At 48.8% G+C, this 18,059-nt stretch overlaps 2 protein-coding genes and 1 long non-coding RNA gene across 4 annotated transcripts in view; all 3 read right to left on the bottom strand.

Moving 5' to 3' along the window:
• Nucleotides 1–266: 266 nt before the first annotated feature.
• Nucleotides 267–6,445, bottom strand: parp10 (poly(ADP-ribose) polymerase family member 10). Its single transcript, XM_086171330.1, has 9 exons — nucleotides 5,920–6,445; nucleotides 5,620–5,844; nucleotides 4,845–5,536; nucleotides 4,527–4,739; nucleotides 3,207–3,315; nucleotides 2,246–3,136; nucleotides 1,272–1,405; nucleotides 1,024–1,198; nucleotides 267–947 (listed from the first exon to the last, which is right to left on the bottom strand). The coding sequence occupies exons 1-9, from the start codon at nucleotides 6,032–6,034 to the stop codon at nucleotides 649–651; spliced, it is 2,853 nt and encodes a 950-aa protein (XP_086027456.1). The 5' UTR covers nucleotides 6,035–6,445; the 3' UTR covers nucleotides 267–648.
• Nucleotides 6,446–6,755: 310 nt separating this feature from the next.
• LOC147219711 (uncharacterized) lies at nucleotides 6,756–7,757 on the bottom strand. Its single transcript, XR_015108010.1, has 3 exons — nucleotides 7,698–7,757; nucleotides 7,484–7,550; nucleotides 6,756–6,889 (listed from the first exon to the last, which is right to left on the bottom strand). It is a non-coding gene; the product is annotated as an uncharacterized LOC147219711 (long non-coding RNA).
• Nucleotides 7,758–8,693: 936 nt separating this feature from the next.
• LOC147219710 (CMP-N-acetylneuraminate-beta-galactosamide-alpha-2,3-sialyltransferase 1-like) overlaps nucleotides 8,694–18,059 on the bottom strand; it is a 49,374-nt gene continuing 40,008 nt past the window's right edge. For both annotated transcript variants that reach the window (XM_086171750.1, XM_086171751.1), the window contains 4 exons: nucleotides 13,604–13,783; nucleotides 11,159–11,204; nucleotides 10,306–10,425; nucleotides 8,694–10,184 (listed from right to left, as the gene is read on the bottom strand). In XM_086171750.1, coding sequence (XP_086027876.1) covers nucleotides 10,011–10,184; nucleotides 10,306–10,425; nucleotides 11,159–11,204; nucleotides 13,604–13,783 — 520 coding nt within the window. In that variant the 3' untranslated portion in view covers nucleotides 8,694–10,010. The remainder of the gene's footprint in view (nucleotides 10,185–10,305; nucleotides 10,426–11,158; nucleotides 11,205–13,603; nucleotides 13,784–18,059) is intronic.

The following is an 18,059-nucleotide window of genomic DNA, read 5'->3' as shown; positions in this document are numbered from 1 at the left end:
AATCATATTTTCTTTTCCATCCTTATTTATGGAAACACCTTCACGTCATCTCCACGAAAAGTGTTCATAAACAACCTGCGACACGTGTCGGGATGATCGCAGACGAACTGGCAGGTGCTTGACTGACAGCCTCCGACGTGCTCAGTTGAAGTTTTCTTTTTTCAAAAAAGCCTGAAAAACAGTGATACCTTGAGGATTTAAAACACAAATGCAATTTAATAGATAACGGACATTGAGTATTTTTAGTGAATAACTGATTGAAACTTCGTCTTTGGTGTTGATTTATTGTCTGACAGTATTTCTTTACAAAGGTTCGGGGTGATCGATCAATCGCCCGATCGCCTGTCAATCACACGGCCAGATCTTGAGACGGTTCACCCTCCAATCACGCCCGCAGACGGAAACCCCACGGAGAAAGAACCCCTCGGCATCCACGTTACACCTTTTGTTTGATCTCTCGCGGTTAAATTCTTACAATTTGCATTAGCAATCGTCATCCATTCAGCATTTTAGCCATTTTAGCCCCATCGTGTTTGCTCACAAAACTCCAGTGGCCTCTGAGGTGACCTCAAAAACGGAGGCGTCCAGAGCGGTAAAGACGTGAGCGCCGCCGAAATGTTACCGCAAGATCAGTGCGGGCGCGGCGCCTCATTGGCGGGCGTTCTGGCAGGTGATGAGATATTCTGGAAAAGCCTGGGTGTCGTTGAAGATGACAAACATGGACGGCCTGGAGACGTTGTCCGTCACGCTGTCGTATCTGAGCGGGATTTCCCCGCTTTCCTTCAGCGGCGCCGTCCTCATAAATTTGCTGCCTTTTGTGAAATCCCCCGTCAGGACCTTCGCCACGAAAATATACTTGTGGCCGTCTTTGTCCGGCGGCGAGTACCGATCCTGGGCCGACAGCGAGGCGTTGACGGCGAAGTAAACCCCCTGGCCGTAGACGGTGGCTGAGCGGGGAGCGACACAGGAAGTAATGAGTGAACCGATCGCGGCGAAGAGGAGAAATCCGCGAGAGAAACGCACCGTTCTTCCCGCAGAAGCTCCTGTTGAAGCCGTGGACGCAAATCTCCCGCACGCTGGCCTCGCCGGTGCCGTGGTAGAGCGTTCGCTCGAACGTGGGCTGCGAGGACTGCTGCAGGACGCTGGCCCTCTTCAGCTTGTACTGGTCGAAGAGCAGCCGGTTCATCAGCTTCTCCACCTGGAGCCGGAAGGTGTTATTATAGCATGTGGATTAACAGCTAGAAAAAACAAACAAAAAAATCTTCCTCCACCTTTAGGACGCGGATGCCGCGCTGAGGTGTTTTCATGCTGTCGTAGAAGTCCTTCGTCACGCTCTGGAATTCCTGCGAGGCGGCGCCCAGCTCAGTGGCCGCCGGCGGGTTGGACAGCAGCGAGTATTCCTCCTCTGGGGTGCGAAATAAAATATGAATCTACGCTTGAAGAGCGCTACTCGGAGGGTAGCGTTCACGTTCCTGCAGGCTGAGGGTTGGTTGGTTGAATCACCGCAAACGGGGATTCAACCAACCAACCCTCAGCCTGCAGGAACGTGAACGCTACCCTCCGAGTCAGCGATGCCAAAAACTGCGTGAAAGCGGGTGGAAGATTTCGGCGCCGTGCTCCGACTGGAGAGGAAACAGCGGGGGGGGGCTTGAGACGTCCGTTTTCAATTTCACCCCCGAACAGTGAGTTCACGATTGGAAGAATAAAGATAGATATATATACTACTCCAAAAAAATTAAGAGAATACTTAAACAACACAATGTAACTCCAAGTCAATCACACTTGTGTGATTCATTCAACAACACCGATTCATTTTGAATTGTTTTAAGGAGATTACAACACTGTTGGTGTGTTGTGATGTATCCATTTGCAATGTGTGGAGACGCAGTAACGCAACGTGGGTAAAAATACACACAGCTTTTACGCCTGCGTGTTATCCAGCCTGCAGAGGGGAGGCAGGGAACAAGAGGCTTCCTACCGCTGGATAGAAATCCGCTACTTTGGGACGCTAGTGCTCCACGTCGGGCCGTGGAGTTGATCGTAACCCAAAATGAAACGCCTTTAGGCGACTGGTAAAACAGAAAGAAGGCGAAGAGAAGGGCGGATTTGCTTCACGTCCTTCCGGGATTCGGGAACAAATCAGGACGAGAGTGAAAAGGAGAATTTGTCAGGCTCGTACGGAGGCTAAAAGAGTGACTTGGGTGATTTGCGTTTATAAATTTTCTCCGCACATACGGGCCTTTACCTTGTAAGTCCTGCCCTGAATCCCCCGCGGTCAGTAACCTCCTGAAGATCTTCACGGTCCTTCCTGAGGAGATGCAGAGTTCCTCCATCCTCTCGAAGCTGATGGTGTGAGGCTGATGGTCCAGCAAAACGTCCAGATTCCCCTGCCTCCTCCTCCAGGCGGTTTCGATGACCACCGTGGCTTCCGGGGAGTAGGGTCTGCTGTCGGAGACCCACTGGACGGTCCTCGGGATGTCCTGGTCCGACATAGTGTTGGAGATATTCTCCAGCAGCAGCCTGACGTCGCGCACCGCCGGCGTGACATAATCCCGGAAGCCCGAAACGGCGATCAGGCGGCCCCGGATGTCAACTTGTACCGCGTGCTTCCTCTCGATCACCTCCAGGCACTTCAGGTGGAACTCGTTCAGGTTCCCCATGTTCCCGCACTCCACCGACTCCTCGGCTCTCCTCAGCGCCACCCTCTTGCAAAAGGCGATCTGCACGCGGATCAAGTCGCAGCTGTAGCCCGCGAACACCACCAGGTCAACCCTGTTGGCCGGCGCCGTGGCGTCCCGAACGCAGCCTCCCCCGATGCCGTCGGGGGCGTTTGCACGGCGGCCGCCGCGCGAGCCTCGGTCCATCTCCCTGGACAGCTCCAAGGCTCTCTGCAGCTCCTCGTCCTCCTGCACGGACCGGTGGTTCGATTGCATGGAGTACTGGATGGCGAGAGACAGCTGGCTTTCCTCGTCCAGACCGTCCAGTGAAGTCTGGCCCTTGGGGGTCACGTCAGGCGGGGAGGTCACGGTCGTATCCGTGTACAGATCCATGTCACTTAGCGGGCCTGCGTCTGACAAGGGTCGCGGCATTTGTCCGCCGACATTGGAGATGATTTTCCCGGCCTGATCCAGAAGCCCTGCGAGGACGAGATACTGATGCCGACGCCGCAGGAAAAAGCTGGACGAATCGAGGAAAGCGACGTTTACCTCGATCGAAAGCTCCGTTCAGCCCCGCCCACGATGGACCGGGACCTGCTGTGGAGAACTTCGGCAAGTTCCTGCGCGACACGATCCTCCACGCGGTGTCGAAAAGGTCCTGGAACGACACGAGAATGTCACGGGCGGTGTTTTTCGCGTAAGACCCTTCACAGTTTCCCTTGTTTTCTCAAGTAAGGACAAATTATAACCTGCAGACAGAAATTGACAGGCACGAAGTGACTTGGATTAAAGTGCAGAGGGTTTAAAAAACAGCCTGTGGGAAAATTGAAAAAAAAAAAAAACAACAAACAAAAATCTATCAGCCACAAATGTTGCAATACCACTAACCACCACTAGATGTCACTGTTGCACCAGATCTGACAGGGAACCCTTTACTCATGGACATAATAATAATAACAACAACAACAATAATAATAATAATAATTAGAACAACGCATTTTATTCCAAGGCTTTTTTTGACACCGAAAGAAATTGTACAGTAAACAAATATTTTACACAAACGTATAATATTGTGCTTGAGCTGGATGAGGACTAAACTAGCCGCCTGCTCCGTGGGTTTATAACCATAAGATTTCAAACACTCGCCTGGTGGATTCATTTATGAAATAAGGGACAAAAACAGCTTTTTGCCGTTGTACTGAGTCTCAGAATAAGGCTAACGAGCGTCTCCCATAATAGCAAGCATCTATGTGATGCTAGTAAGTGTCCATGCTAACCCCAGAGTTAGCGGTAATTCTGTTATCTAAGTGGCGTTTCTTCAAGTTAACAGACTTAAATTCTAAGAGAGGAAAGGGGGAGATGTTTAAGTATGTTTTGTGACTACAGGCTTTGTCCGAGAGGTTGATGGAATCATATAATAGTCACATTCCAGCGATATGAAGTAGCAAAAACGCCCGGAAGTCAACCTACATTTTGAGAGGGTGTGGATTTGTTGTGACGCGCAAGGCAAATATATTGAATGTGGGGAAAATTAAATAAAATGCATTTTGATTTGATAATTTGGGCTGCAGCCCACACACTTGCCTGGTGGATTCATGTATGAAATAAGAGACTAAAAACATTTTTTTTACCGTTGTACTGAGTCTTAGCGTAAAGCTAACAGGTGCCTCTTCCATGCTAGCAAGCATCTATGTGAAGTGTCCCGTTTCATGCTAACTCCAGAGAAGTTGAAGTGTTTTGATTTGATATTGGAGAATAAATACGGTCCTTGGGCTGGAACACACACACACACACACACACACACACACACACACACAAACACACACACACTTCCTAATACAATCCACCGGTGCTCAGGAGAGGGATTACCTCGTGTGGCGGCGGCTTCCAGGGGACATACTCCACGCTGATGTACACCTGGAACTTGTCCTTCATCTCCGTCATGATGCTCCTGCACTCGTTCTCCTCCAAGAAGCGTGAGATCCCCGGCACGCTTACCGTGATGACCTTGGTGACGACGGAAGAGACGACGCCTTGGAGGACTTCCTTGGCCATCAGGCAAGCGGTAGCCGGACCGTGGATCTGCCAAATCACACGGTCGGATAAAGCTGTGTTTTTCTTCAGTATGATGACGCCGGTCGGAGCGTTTTTTTGTTGTTTTTTTTCCTGCAGATTCTGAACACACACCTTTAACCCGCAGACGTCCTCGGCCTCCACCGGAAAGATGGACACCTGATCCATGTCGGCCAGCAGCTGATGACAGTGGATCTGGACGTACCTCAGGACTCCGGGCTCCATGGCGACGAGGGCCTCGTCGACGGCCGGCGTGAGGACGCCCAAGATGGCGTCCGTCTTCTCCTCCTCCCTCCCTCTCAAGGTCAGCACGCTGATGACTCCCCGGCGCTCCGACACCGAGGCGAACGCCAGCGTCTGCAGGAACTCGGCCCACTCCTTGGAGTTCAGCGCGCTCTGCTGCGCCGCGTCCAGCTCCACGTCGAAGCTCCGCAGCTGAGACTCCAGGAAGCTTCGCGCCTGATCCGCCGTGTCCTGCGCCGCCGCCGTCACCGCCACGTTGCAGCCGGACACGGCGTAGGAACAGGGAAATCCCTTTGCGTCTGCAACCTGGAGGAGGTGTTCCCTCACCTCGGGGCGCATCAGGAAATTAGCTTCTTCTGGACGCAGGGTGAAGAGGGTCTTGGAAAAGCGGGCGGAGTAGTTGGAGACGGTGGCGTCCACGCGCCCTTCGTCGGGCGCCTCCCGGTTTCCCTCGGGGCCCGGCGACGCCGCGGCGTCCGTCGGCTGCAGGGAGCTGAAGTCCGGCTTCACCGCCAGCTCGGCGCCGTCCAGCGTGTGCTTGCCGCCCAGCACGATGCCCGCAGCTGCTCGCAACAAACACAACTCCCTCAGGATCTCTCCTCATCGGTGTGTGATTTCAACTCCGGTCGCTTCTCCGCACACTCACCCTCGGGGTGGACGAAGGAGACCCTGGCCGCGCCCTCCGACGTCATGGTGACCTCCTTCACCCGATGGTCGTGCCTGATCTCGAAGTAGAGGGCCAGAGAGTCGGTGCAGGTTCTCGGACGCAGGTTCTCCACCAGGACGGAGACGGTTCGCCGGACCGGTTCGACGGTGATCCGGGACCCGTCCAGCGTCCGCCTGGAGAACCCCGCTTGGAAGGTTTGCAGATCTGGAGAAGAGAGGACTCCTGGTTACGACCCGAGTTCGAACCCGACGGAGATCACGGATCGCCGGTTCCTCCCACCTTCCGAGACGGGCCGTTTGAGCTGGAGGAGGACCAGGTCTCTGCCCGGGGAGCGGTGCAGGGTGTAGTCGGGAGGCTCGAAGCCGAACACGTGCTCGACAAACAGCTCGATCATCTCGATGCTGGTCACGGGGTTGACGCCGCGGAGGAGCAGCAGACGGCGGGCCGCCTCGGCCGGCCTCCTGACGCTCGGCTCCGCGCTCCGGATGACGGTGGGGCTCCTCGAAAGCACCCGCGCCCTAGCTGCTCGGGGGGGAAGGAACGGGAAGATGTGCACGTTACGATTGTTGTTTTTTTTTTAGTTTGTCGGTTGCCGTCTGGGGATTTATCATTATCATTATCAACCTTCGAAATGAGAAGATTATTAAAATTCTGTAAGCATGTCTGGAGGTTCTCAGTCATCCAGGTCATGGTCGATTCTTCTCATAGTAACCGGATTTGATTTTTTTCTTTCAAGGGAAGAAAATCAAGTCAAGTTTTGACAAAAAAAAAAAAAAAAAAAAAAAAAAAAAAAATCAAGGCAAAAAAATGTCATTAAAAATCCTTGTTGTGATTGGAAGTTTTGATTAAATTAAAATCGTGAATATATAAATCCTTGAGGAGAAATAACTCAAAATCAGCAGATAATTATTATCTTCTTCTTTCTTGCTCCCTTCAGGGATCTCCACAGCCAATCATCTGCCTCCATCTAACCCCCTCTTCTGCAGCCAACTCTTCAACTGACAAATAAGGAATCAAACATTAAATAAATAGACGTGTCCTGGAATATTTAAGTATCTTTTTGCGATATTTCTGTGGCGCGGCCTTCTTTGACAGATAAACGCAGAAAGTCGTCAATTGTCCACTTGCTTTCTGCATCTTGGAACTCCTGCAGGGCCCGATGGTCCTTCTTCTCCAGCGAGCGTCCCGCCGCGCCTCCGGCCGCCATCCTTCGCCCTCAGACTCCAGCGGCGTCCACAGCTTTTACATCCTGGGGGGAAAAGAGAAAAAAATATAAGAACTGAGGCGTTTCTGCGTCACAACATTAAACACCTCCGGGAACAAAAGAAGCAAGAAAGCGATTATGTTGAGACGTCATTCAAACCCATATTATGAGATATTTATCAAGAATCAGCATAAAATTAATTCAGAAGTTTGAATCAGCTTCAGGGCTGTACTTTACTGATTATATCGCTCCCCCCAAAAAACATTTCTAATTTATCATAATTCTTATTAATGGCCTTAAACCGGGATGAACTTCACTCCCAAAACTTTCACTGGATTACGAAATTTCAATGAAATAAGTAGGATAAGACATGTATATACAGGTGTGGGAGCGACATTTTCTTGCCATAAAGACATAAATATCATTTGTTTACACGAGAAAAAGTACATCGTAGTATAGTTTTATTTACCCTGGTTTTCAATTGAAGTCTCGAACGTGAAACGAAACTGAAAGTTAGTCAGTGAACACGGCTGTCAGGGCGCTACGGGTACGACTTTATTCGATTTACACGCTAGATGAAACAATTTCTCTACATTAACATTAGCTGTTTGTAAAATTACATTAAAACATATTTCTTACCAGCGTTTGGAGTACAGTCACGTTACTGCGCAGCTGAATCGGGCGAGAATCCGGATCCGTCACATTCCTAGGAAACAAAACTTACATTGGCCACGCATATATACGGAAATAAACACACACACAGACACAAACTAACACACACACATACGCTTGACATCGACACCCCTTTTTTAATTTTTTTATTTTTATCATTAACTAAATTCAGAAAACTCACCTTACTCTCTCAGGGGCAGGTCCGAACCGAAGCCTCGAACTTCCGGGTTCGGGTCGTGACGTCACACCACGGTGACGCAACCGTCCCGGTGCGCGTCAACATCAATTTTTATCTTCAATTATTATTATTTTTTTGGTTAAAACTAGAGAGTGGAGACGGGAATGATTGAATAATAGGAATTAATATTTATGAATATATATATATTTGTTGAGAAAAACTAGAACACATCAATAATAATATTAATCAATAATTATGTTGATTCAAGGATTTTGATCCTTCTTCATTCTGAACTTCAGGTTTGATCACAAAGCCATATTAAAAACAAAACGTAATAACATGATATAAAAAGGAACTTTCACCTAATTTTACAATTAGTTTTACTTTCATATGAATGTGTGACGTGTGACTGTTTCAATGAAAACAAATTGGGGATAAAAGTCTTTTTTAACAAGACAATTATATTCACGTCATTTTGATTTTCCTGTGCTGATATCTTTACCTAAAATTAAGGGAGTTTTACCAGTCGTTTATTTTGTGAAATAACGCTTTTATAATTCATCGTCACACGTTATGAATCAATCGTGCCCCCTGCCGGGACAGAGCCGTCGCCATGGAGACGAAGCCCTTTACACTGATGCGATCCTGGAGAGCGCTGTAATTTTAGAATACTATTCTTGCTAACAGTCCTCGTCAACGATCAAAAATCCATTAAGCCCACGCACTTTAAGGGACTTTTTTCTTTTCAGTGTTGCGAAAGAGTGTGTTAGTGGATTATTATTTATAATTTTTTTATAAGAGTATCACAGCCTTCCTTTGACCGGCCAAACTCTGGGATGCATTACTTGGAATGAAGGCGACTCAAACCCCAACATGCATTTCCACTTCGAGCCACTGGATGATGCAAAGTATGTGCACGTGCAAGTGCATGTGCACGCGCGTGTGAGCATCAGATGGAAAAGGAGTTAAAAAAAAAACTTTTTTTTTAAACAGCTTTTATTCAATGAGTTACTCAATGGCAGGTGAGTGTGTGTACATGCTGTCGTCCACTGGGTGTCAGCCTCTCCTGCAGAACACACACGCACACGCACACACACACACACACACACACACACACACACACACACACACACCAGGTGACGGACAGGTGTTTAATTCGACAAACACCATTTCGTCGGCTCTTCTAATCAAAAGGAAAACCCACTGACAGGGCAAACGTCCCATTGTGTTTCAAGGCACGTGAAGCAAAAACTTCAGCCGGGCGCCGCCAAGTTCTCCTCCTGACACACACACACACACACACACACACACACACACACACTTGTCAGACTTTCATGACGAGTTCAGCTCCGAACTCGGGATTTATTGCTAAAAAAAAAAAAAAAAAAGAAAAGAAGTTTTCTCTTCTTAAATCCACAGGGCTGCAGACGCCGACAGGCCCGACACGCATGATGGCGCCGAATCCCTCAGAGGTGCGACGGCGACCGATGACAAGCTGAATGCTGGGAAAATGAAAAATGGCGGCGAGAATCAGTCTTCAAAAAAGGCACTTGGCATTCGTTTATCATTAAAACCGTGCAGGATTAGATGGGAGAGATAAGGCACCCCTTTTATAGGCTGTATAACACTGTTATTATCATCACATTTCCAAATCCCAAAACGCCGCCGGTCCTTCAAGTCAGTAATAATTGCAGTAAAACGACCGGGTGATGCTTGAAAGAAAAAAAAAAAAAAGATCTTCGATGTCCGCTTACAGTTATCTTTAACGATATTCTCTGTGATTTAAACGGCAGGTTCTGGCCGGCTTTCATGAAAATAAAGTTTTAGGTCATTTTCCAACCCCCCTCGACGCCCGACGTCCACTTCCTGTGACGTCACGCCTCGTGTCCGTGACATTTCCGGGTCCTGAGGTTGGTTTTCCTGAAGGGACGAGGTTTTACGATTCTCCTTTCGTTGTCACCGGAGCTGTTCGTGAGATAAAAATGTTTACAGTCGGGTGATATTTACAGCGCCGTCGATGTGTCGGTCCATTAAAAGCCGGGATGAGAGTGTCCTCGCCGCCGCCACTTGCACATGTGACTCTCCGTCATAAATAACAATGAGGGAGAAGACGGGCGATCGGCATATTGGCGGCTTCGGGGCGAGAGGTTGAGGGACGATCCTCCTAAATCAGATTGCGAGGTGGTTGGTGTTTCTGGCGTCCGGTTGGGAGAAGGTGGTTTTGGCGTGGTCCTCCTGGAGTCTGGTTGTGTGACAGATCCTCCCGGTGGGCCCCGTTTGTTTGTTTTTGGGGTGAAGGTACCACTTCGGTCGTCATCATCTGCCCCTGAACATCTGGATCTTGTGCCTGTCGGCCAGAAGAAGGGTGACGTTGTACTCGTAGTCGCCGTCGTGGACGCCGGTGTAGCGGAACGCCCCGGCCAGGTGGTTCTCCTCCCAGTAGTGGTGCCAGTTCCCGTACTGGTCGGCGCCGAATCCGAACACGTTGACCTGCAGGAGGACGAGGGCTTCAGATACCAAACGAGAACTTCAACCGCCTACGTGAAGGTACAGAAGGAGGGCGATGGTTGGAGAGGGATGGTGATGGGAGGATGAAGAAGGTGTGCGTCACCTGGTCGCAGATGTGCACGGCGAGCAGCAGGCTGAGGAAGCCGGTGGACGGGTAACGGCCGTGACCCTCCAGCCAAGACTCGTACACGTACTTGAAGAAGGTCGGGTTGTAGATCAGCACCTGGAGAGCAGGGATGAAGAGTCATTCATACATCCATTCGTCCATCTGTCCATCCATCAATCCGTTCATCAATCATCTATCGTCCGTCCATCCATCCCTCCATCCATTATCTATCGTCCGTCCATCCATCCATCCATCCATCCGTCCGTCCGTCCGTCCCTCCATCATCTATCGTCAGTCCATCTGTCCATCATCGGTCATCAGTACATCTGTCCATCCATCCATCAGTCCATCCATCCATCCATCCATCCATCCATCCGTCCGTCCATCCATCCATAATCGGTCCGTCCGTCCATCTGTCCATCCATCCATCCATCATCTATTCTCCGTCTATCAATCCATCCGTCCGTCCATACACCAGTCCATTCATCCCTCCATCCATTATCTATCGTCCGTCCATCCATCCATCCGTCCGTCCGTCCCTCCATCATCTGTCATCAGTCCATTCATCCATTCATCCATCCTTCATCTGTCATCCGTCCGTCCGTCCATACGTCCATCTGTTCATCCATTCATCCATCTGTCCATCCGTCCATCCATCATCTATCGTCCGTCCATCCATCCGTCCGTCTGTCCATCCGTCCAATCTTCATTGCAATGTCAACAGTCAAAGCTACTCCAATAAACTACAACTCACAAGAAACATAAACTCGTTACTTCATTATCATAGTAGTAGTAGTAGCAGGAGTAGTGCACGTAACACCCTCACGTGCATGTCTGTCCTCACACTGACCTTGTCCTTGTTGGCCCTGATCCTGGACCTCACCGGGATGTAGGTGCTGCCGACAAGAAGCGGACGTCAGTCAAAATTTGCGAACGCTAACGCCAACGGTTTGACGGATTGCGCACGTTAAGAACCGTGCACGTATGTGGCGGTCTTCAGTGGGGATGGGGGAGTCTTTCCGCCACCGCCGTCAACCGGCGAAGCTGCACGTCCAGAGGGGGTTGCGTCGAAGGGCTGCGAGGTCATGCGCTGTTAACTTATGAAAAGTGTCTCCGATGGCGGCGACGGCGTCGGCGGCGCCGATGAAAAACTCAGAGGAAATGGAAATAAAGAGCAGAAGACGACCGAAGGGCCCGAAGAACCAGCCAGCGGAACGACCGTCCGACCCGTGGCGCGAGCCCCGGCGTTTCCTCCCGAGCGGAGTCATGTGATGTGTCGCGCTCGGGCGATTCTGGCGCCCCGTTTTATTTCATTTAACGTCGCCGGGGGGGGGAAACCAAAATGCCATAAAACAATTCACAAGTCCCAGTTAAGATCTAATGGCTGTTGGGTGAGCGCTGACATTAGTGGCAGTAAAATGAAATTTAATGACGCAGAATGATCGCCCTGGCAGAGCGGCGTGACATCGGCGCGTTTAACGGGAAACATTTGTTTGGATTTACGCATCTTTCCGCCATCGACCGCGCCGGCGCCCGCTGAGTTACAGACTCGGGTCTTAATTGGCGGCGCGCTCGTAGCGCTAATGCGATGTCCGGCTATCGAGCCGATGATCGCCGGTCAGCGGGGGAAGGAGCCGGAGGTGAATTATGGAGGAGGATTATCCCCGCCTGACAGCCGACGGCTACGGCGACGCGCCGTCGGACGTTAACGGCGAGCCGATGAATCAGTGAACGGGCCGCCGTTATGTTGTCACGGCAAGAAAAACACACTGATGGATTCGAGCGCAGGCTCTCATCAATCACAGAGGCGGCGGGCGGGAGAGCAACGGCGCCGCTTAAAAAACTCGAACGCTACGGCAACAAGCTCGCCGTCGAGGCCTCCGCGGACGCCGAGGGCCGGTGTGTGATCGGAAAGCGATGCGAAGTCTGCGCGGTTGATGGAGAGAAGCGTTGGCGACGAGGGCGAGACGTAAAAAGACGCGCTAATGGCTGGGGATTCTTGTAAAGACGTGTCTGATGTTTGGGGAAAAAAAAACACGCTGCCTACGGGACTTATTCACAAAAAGCAAATAGCGGCGCAAGAAGTTGCAGGAAATCAAACTAGAGTCGAGCCTCACTAACTCTGTTGCTTATTTTTATCCTTGTTTGTCTCGGCCCGTTCGCATCCAGCTTATTTTTGTTTATTTTTTTCCATTGCTATTGCTACTCTGTTTATGTTCCTACCCTTGTTGTTGTTGTTGTTTTGGTAGTTTATTTTTACCATTACTGTTTCTTCCTCCATTCTCTTGTCCATTCTTATCCTTGATGTTGTTGTTATTCTCTCTGCGGTTGATTTATTTGCGGATGTCTTTTGTCATATTCTAATTGTCTCTCTCTTTATATTTATACAGATACCCTTGTTTTTCGCGGGGGTTACGTTCCAAAAAGAGCCCGTGATAGGCAAAATCCGTGAAGTAGTAACGTTTATTTTTTTTTTACAATTATTATACAATTAAAAACTCTATTATACATTGCTGCTGTCGTACTTATGTTTTTTTCTTCCTTCTTTATGGAACGAACGTAAGATCCATTAATTCCGTCATGCCGACCTACAGCCGCATAGCTTTTAGCTTCCCTTAGCATGTCCAGAAGTTTAACTTTATCTGCCATAGATAATGGCAGATAATTGTCTGTCCGGAGCGTTTTGTCAACATTATGGGTTTTAGAGAAACTCGAATTTGCAAGAGAATTTGCATAATGTAAATTTGGCAAGCTGTTTTACGTACGTGTACGTATTAAACTGCAACGTTATTGACGCACAGGTAGAGAAGAAGCGGAGTGACTTTTTAGCCAATCAGAATGCAGAACACAAAGCACGACGCAAATCCAGGAAGTAGCGAAACCGTGAAAAGTAAACCGCGTTATAGTGAGGGATCATTGTATTCATATTTATTGATAGTATAACTGTTACACTGCTATGACAAAAGAAATTTTAATAAAGTCTGTTTTATCTTATTGTCCATGTAAACTTGGCGGGGGGCCTTCGTTAGCATGAATTAGCATGCTAGCTGGAGCTAGGTGCCACGACAAGCTAACCATCAGCTCTGTGCTAGAAGCTATCAGGAAATATGAGTAGTTATTCATATTTTTGGGATTATTTGAGACACAGAAGAGAATAGAACTACAAATATGGCGCCAATACCTTGATGCAGATTGTATCTGAATTTCACCGGTTGCAGGATAACGCTCTTATTCTTATCGGAATGGAATAAAAGTGCACGACAGGAGCCGGAAGCCGAACCCTCGGAAGACTCACTAGTTGATGGTTCCCGTCGTCAGGGCGCTGATGATCCACTGAAGGTCCATGGTTTTGAACGGGATGAGCACCAGGCTGGTGTGGTTGTCCAGGTCGATGGCGCTCTCGGGGTACATGAGGTGATGGGTGGTCCTGGCGCCCACGTCCTGCTCGAACCCCTCGGTCGGCGCCTGGTTCATCCTGCAAGGACAGGCTCTCAGCTTCGATCGCGGGAAAACAACCATTCAAAAGCGGCGCCCAATTACCGCGTCCCGCCGAACCCGGGCTAATTGGCCGGGACGCAAGTGTCAGCCGGACCGGCGTCGGTGGAAAGATGCGACAAATCATAAAAAAAAAAAAAAAGCCCCGCGTGCCTCCACCGCCGTGTGTTTGGGCGGTGAGCAACATCATCTTCCTCATTACTCACTCGGAGGTGACAGCTATATAACGGTTTGACATTTTCAGCGGCGGCCTGTCGCGGCGCCGAGTGACGGCGAGAGAAAATAGCTTTTCTTTTTCTCCCCGTTCCTTTTTTTTTTTGCAAAACAACGCCAGTTGGAGAGACGCGGGCAAAACACACACCTTAAAGACGATCTCATACAAATAAATTAAATGAAGAATCCGGCTTTTTTTTGGGGGGGGGCGGAAGAAATCCCCCAACTCCAGCGGCGCAGATGAGAAAAATAAAAATGCACTTCTGTTTCTCTTCCAGGCCGCGGGTCGAGTCACACTTATCTTCTCAGCCCAATTAGTAAAATGACTTTTCAGGCCTCGACACCCGAAGCTCAGCCCGCTATCGTGAGGGTTGTTTTAATTGGGGGGAAAGAAGAAACACACACACACACACACACACACACATGCAGAAGTAAACACCAAATGTCCCGAGTATCTTTCGACAGCAGATGGGACGGATCTCCGCTCGATTTATGGAATTATTTCCCGCTAGTGTTGCTCTGAAAATGCGATTCGCAGGATGTTGAGGATCATCAGGTCTCCTTTCATTCACTCATTCATTTTTCAACATAAATAAGATAAGATAAGATAAGATAAGATAAGATAAGATAAGATAAGATAAGATAAGATAAGAACAACTTTATTAATCCCGAAGGAAATTGTTGTGCCAGAGTTACAGAAAATATAACAGTAATAAATAATAAAAAGAAAAAGGCAGAATTAGAAATAAAAATAAACTATAAACTATAAAGTGTCTCAGTGAAACTATACTGCTCAAAAAAATAAAGGGAACACTTGAACAACACAATGTAACTCCAAGTCAATCACACTTGTGTGAAATCATAGTGTCCACTCAGGAAGCAACACAGATTCATTTTGACTTGTTTTAAGGACATTACATCAAAGTTGGATCAGCCTGGAGTTTGTTTTTACACTTTAATTTTGAGTGTGATTCCTAATCCAGACCTCCATGGGTTGATACAATTGATTTCCATTGCTCATTTTTGTGGGATTTTGTTGTCAGCACATTCAACTGTGTAAAGAGCAAAGTATTTCATAAGAATATTTCATTCATTTAGATCGAGGATGTGTTTTTTAAGTGTTCCCTTTATTTTTTTGAGCAGTGTATAAAGTGTCTTAGTAAACAAGTGATAAAACTATAAGTGTCTTAGTAACAAGTGAGGTAAGGGGTGCACAATAGTATGATAAAAGGAAAAATTGTAGTGTAGCTGTTATGAAATTTTTCCTTTTCCCTATGCAGGATTTCATTCACATCCCTGTGTTTTTGGCCTGCAGGAGGAACCCGGAGGAACGTGGAAACTCCACGCGGGTTTCGGAATCGGAGCAAAGACGTACTTGCCGTCAGCGCTAACCGTCGCCTTCGTTTCCAGTGATGACAACGAAGGACGCGAAGCGCTTTACGATCCGAAACGCCCTTTTGTCTCACCCGGAACTCCCCGCCGACCTCCGCCCGACCTTTCGGAACACGACGTTTACTGCCGGCTTCCCTCGTAAATATATTTCCCATCACCGTCGCCGCCTCTCTCGCTTTTTAAATGCAAATCGCGGCGGATGAACTCATCCGTCCGTTCGCGGCGGAGCGGACAGGAGCCGTCAGCGGACACGCTCGCGAACAGACGCTCATTTACAACCGCGGCAGACGCGCGGCGCCATTAGCATTTCCCCGCGTAGCTTCCAGGCCATTTGGCAGCCATCCCTCCGGCACGCACTCCTGGAAAGTGCGCTAACTCACAATCACTCCTCCACCTGCGGGCCGTGGGCTCACTTTGAATTAAAAGACGTCCCCTCGGGGACGGGAGGAGTTCGGCGTCAGACGGTTTTGTGACTCCGACCTCGATTTTCGCTCCCCTCTCCCCCGGTTTTGACGACGAAATTAGATGCTTAGCGGACGCATCACTTTGCATCGCCGGCGGAGTCTAAAAATCGAGAGAAAAAACAAGGGGTAGTCACACCCGCGACCGACGTCTCCGAGGGAAAGGCGTCGCTCAGGTGGCGGCGGGAGGAAAAGGACGTTATTGTGAATAAAACATGAGTAAGTGCTCCTTCCCGCTTTGACTCGCTCCGCCGTGTTACCTGCCGAGCCTCCTCTCCTTTCTGGAAAAGACTCTCCCGAGACGCCCAGACACAGAGATCATATTAATATTCCCTTGGAGTGGCCACTTTGTATTTATTTTTTATTTTTTTTTTCTCTTGCCGGGAGCGTTTCCTCTGAACTCCGCAAGAATGTTCACAATCCTGGTCGCTTTATTTATTTATTTCAAGTCCGGTAAGTCAAGGCCGTGTTTGTTCTCACAGCCCAGACGACGGCTAAAAGCCCGGGACGTGATTCCCTCCTCATCCGAAGCCACGTGGACCCGCTGCGGCATTATCTGTGAGGGGCAGAAACGTGAAAAATCCGGGATAATCGCAACCTCATCTGAGCTGCGGGATGCAAATCCGTCCGGGAACGGCAGGCTAACGCCACTTTACGGAAACAAAGAATAAAAAAAAAAAAAAAAAAAAAAGGAGTGTGAGTAAACAACTGTTGCCGCTGCAGAGAGAAAAAAAAAAAACATAACAGCGGGGTATTTTCTGAACAGTCTAATTTGTGCAAACATTTTTTTTTTTTTGCATTCGCTCAGAACTTGAAAGCTTTGGATCAAAACAAATCATCGTAATGGACGGTAATCGTGATAGCCGCGATGGGCAAACAGGAAGTTTGACAAATTCCCTTCGTCTCGTTTGTGAAGTCAGACCGGTCTATCACAGACGCCGCTCACTCATTTATTTATTTACTTTTCCAAACATCAGCGTTGTGATCCGGCTACTCCCGGCTGTCGTTGGGACCCGAAACAGCGTTTAATCCGGATTGGTCGGCTGTCAATCATTCACTCGTTCATCCGTTGTCGAAACTGCTTCTCCTGCACCAGGGGATGCTGGCGTTGTGAGAGGCAAAGTTCACCGCCGGTCAGTCACAAACAGACACGCAAGCGTTCACCCTCTTGTTCACATCTGTAGACTGAAAAAAGCGATATTCTTTAAAATCCGGCCTGTCAAATCTGACACGTTGACTGAGGGAACAAAGGGAGATGGCTACAGTTAGCGGACACACCGCTAACTTAACATCAATGAATTTAGAGGCGGTCTTTCTTGGTGCTTTCGTTTTATAAAACGCTTTGAATTGCAACAAATGGAGTTGTAAATAAGAGCTACCGGTACGTACGGTATTGCGTTGTGATTGCACTAACTTGTTTTGGGACTGATCGGAGTTGTCAGAATAAAAGTTTGACCGACTTATCTGACTGTTTTGTTGACATTCCCTTTAGCGCAGCTCCATGTAGTGGATGCATAACGCAACCCCACCTTCTATTCTATGTGCCTTATAATGCAGTGCGCCTTATATATGAATTCTTTTTTTTTTGAATAGGCCATTCATCGAAGGTGCGCCTTATAATCCGGTGCAGAAAATACAGGAGTCATCAGAGCCTCTACGAGAGGCGATGTGGCGCAGGAGGCAGAGGGTCGTCTTTGGAGATTAATAAAGGATAAATTATGATTATACTGCAACCTGTCGTTGAAATCGGTGCGGCTTAAAACGCTCAGCTCGAGATTCAGTCATTGCCGGGTCGTTTTTCCCGGGGAGGGAATGATGACGGAGCATCGGAGTCGTGGGCGAGTTCAATTTTAATAGCACAAGCTAGCACACGCTAGCTGCCACAAGCCCGGACTTTCCAGGCTTTTCTGACTCCAGGGATTCATTATTTGAGCTCTTTTCCTTTTTGCGCGAAGTCGTCGCTGTTGCGATCGGAGCCGTGCACAACACCCGGACGGACTTATTATGGGATAGATAGCAGAGCAAAACTAAGCGGCGACATTGCCCGATTCTACCGTCTTCTCTTCCGGCCGCTCAAAAGCCTGAGTGATTGAGCGAGTGTGGCTTTTAGGTCGCCAGCTTCACGCCGACTGGCCACGGGACGTTATCTCTCCGATAATTAATTGCGGTATCCCGGCAGGGAGGCGGCGT

Source organism: Fistularia commersonii, chromosome 24 (genome assembly GCF_037954325.1).
Source record: "Fistularia commersonii isolate RoL2024-O1a breed Wild chromosome 24, RoL_Fcom_v1.0, whole genome shotgun sequence".
In the NCBI taxonomy this organism is placed as follows: domain Eukaryota; kingdom Metazoa; phylum Chordata; class Actinopteri; order Syngnathiformes; family Fistulariidae; genus Fistularia; species Fistularia commersonii.
This window is presented reverse-complemented; position numbering and strand designations above follow the sequence as displayed.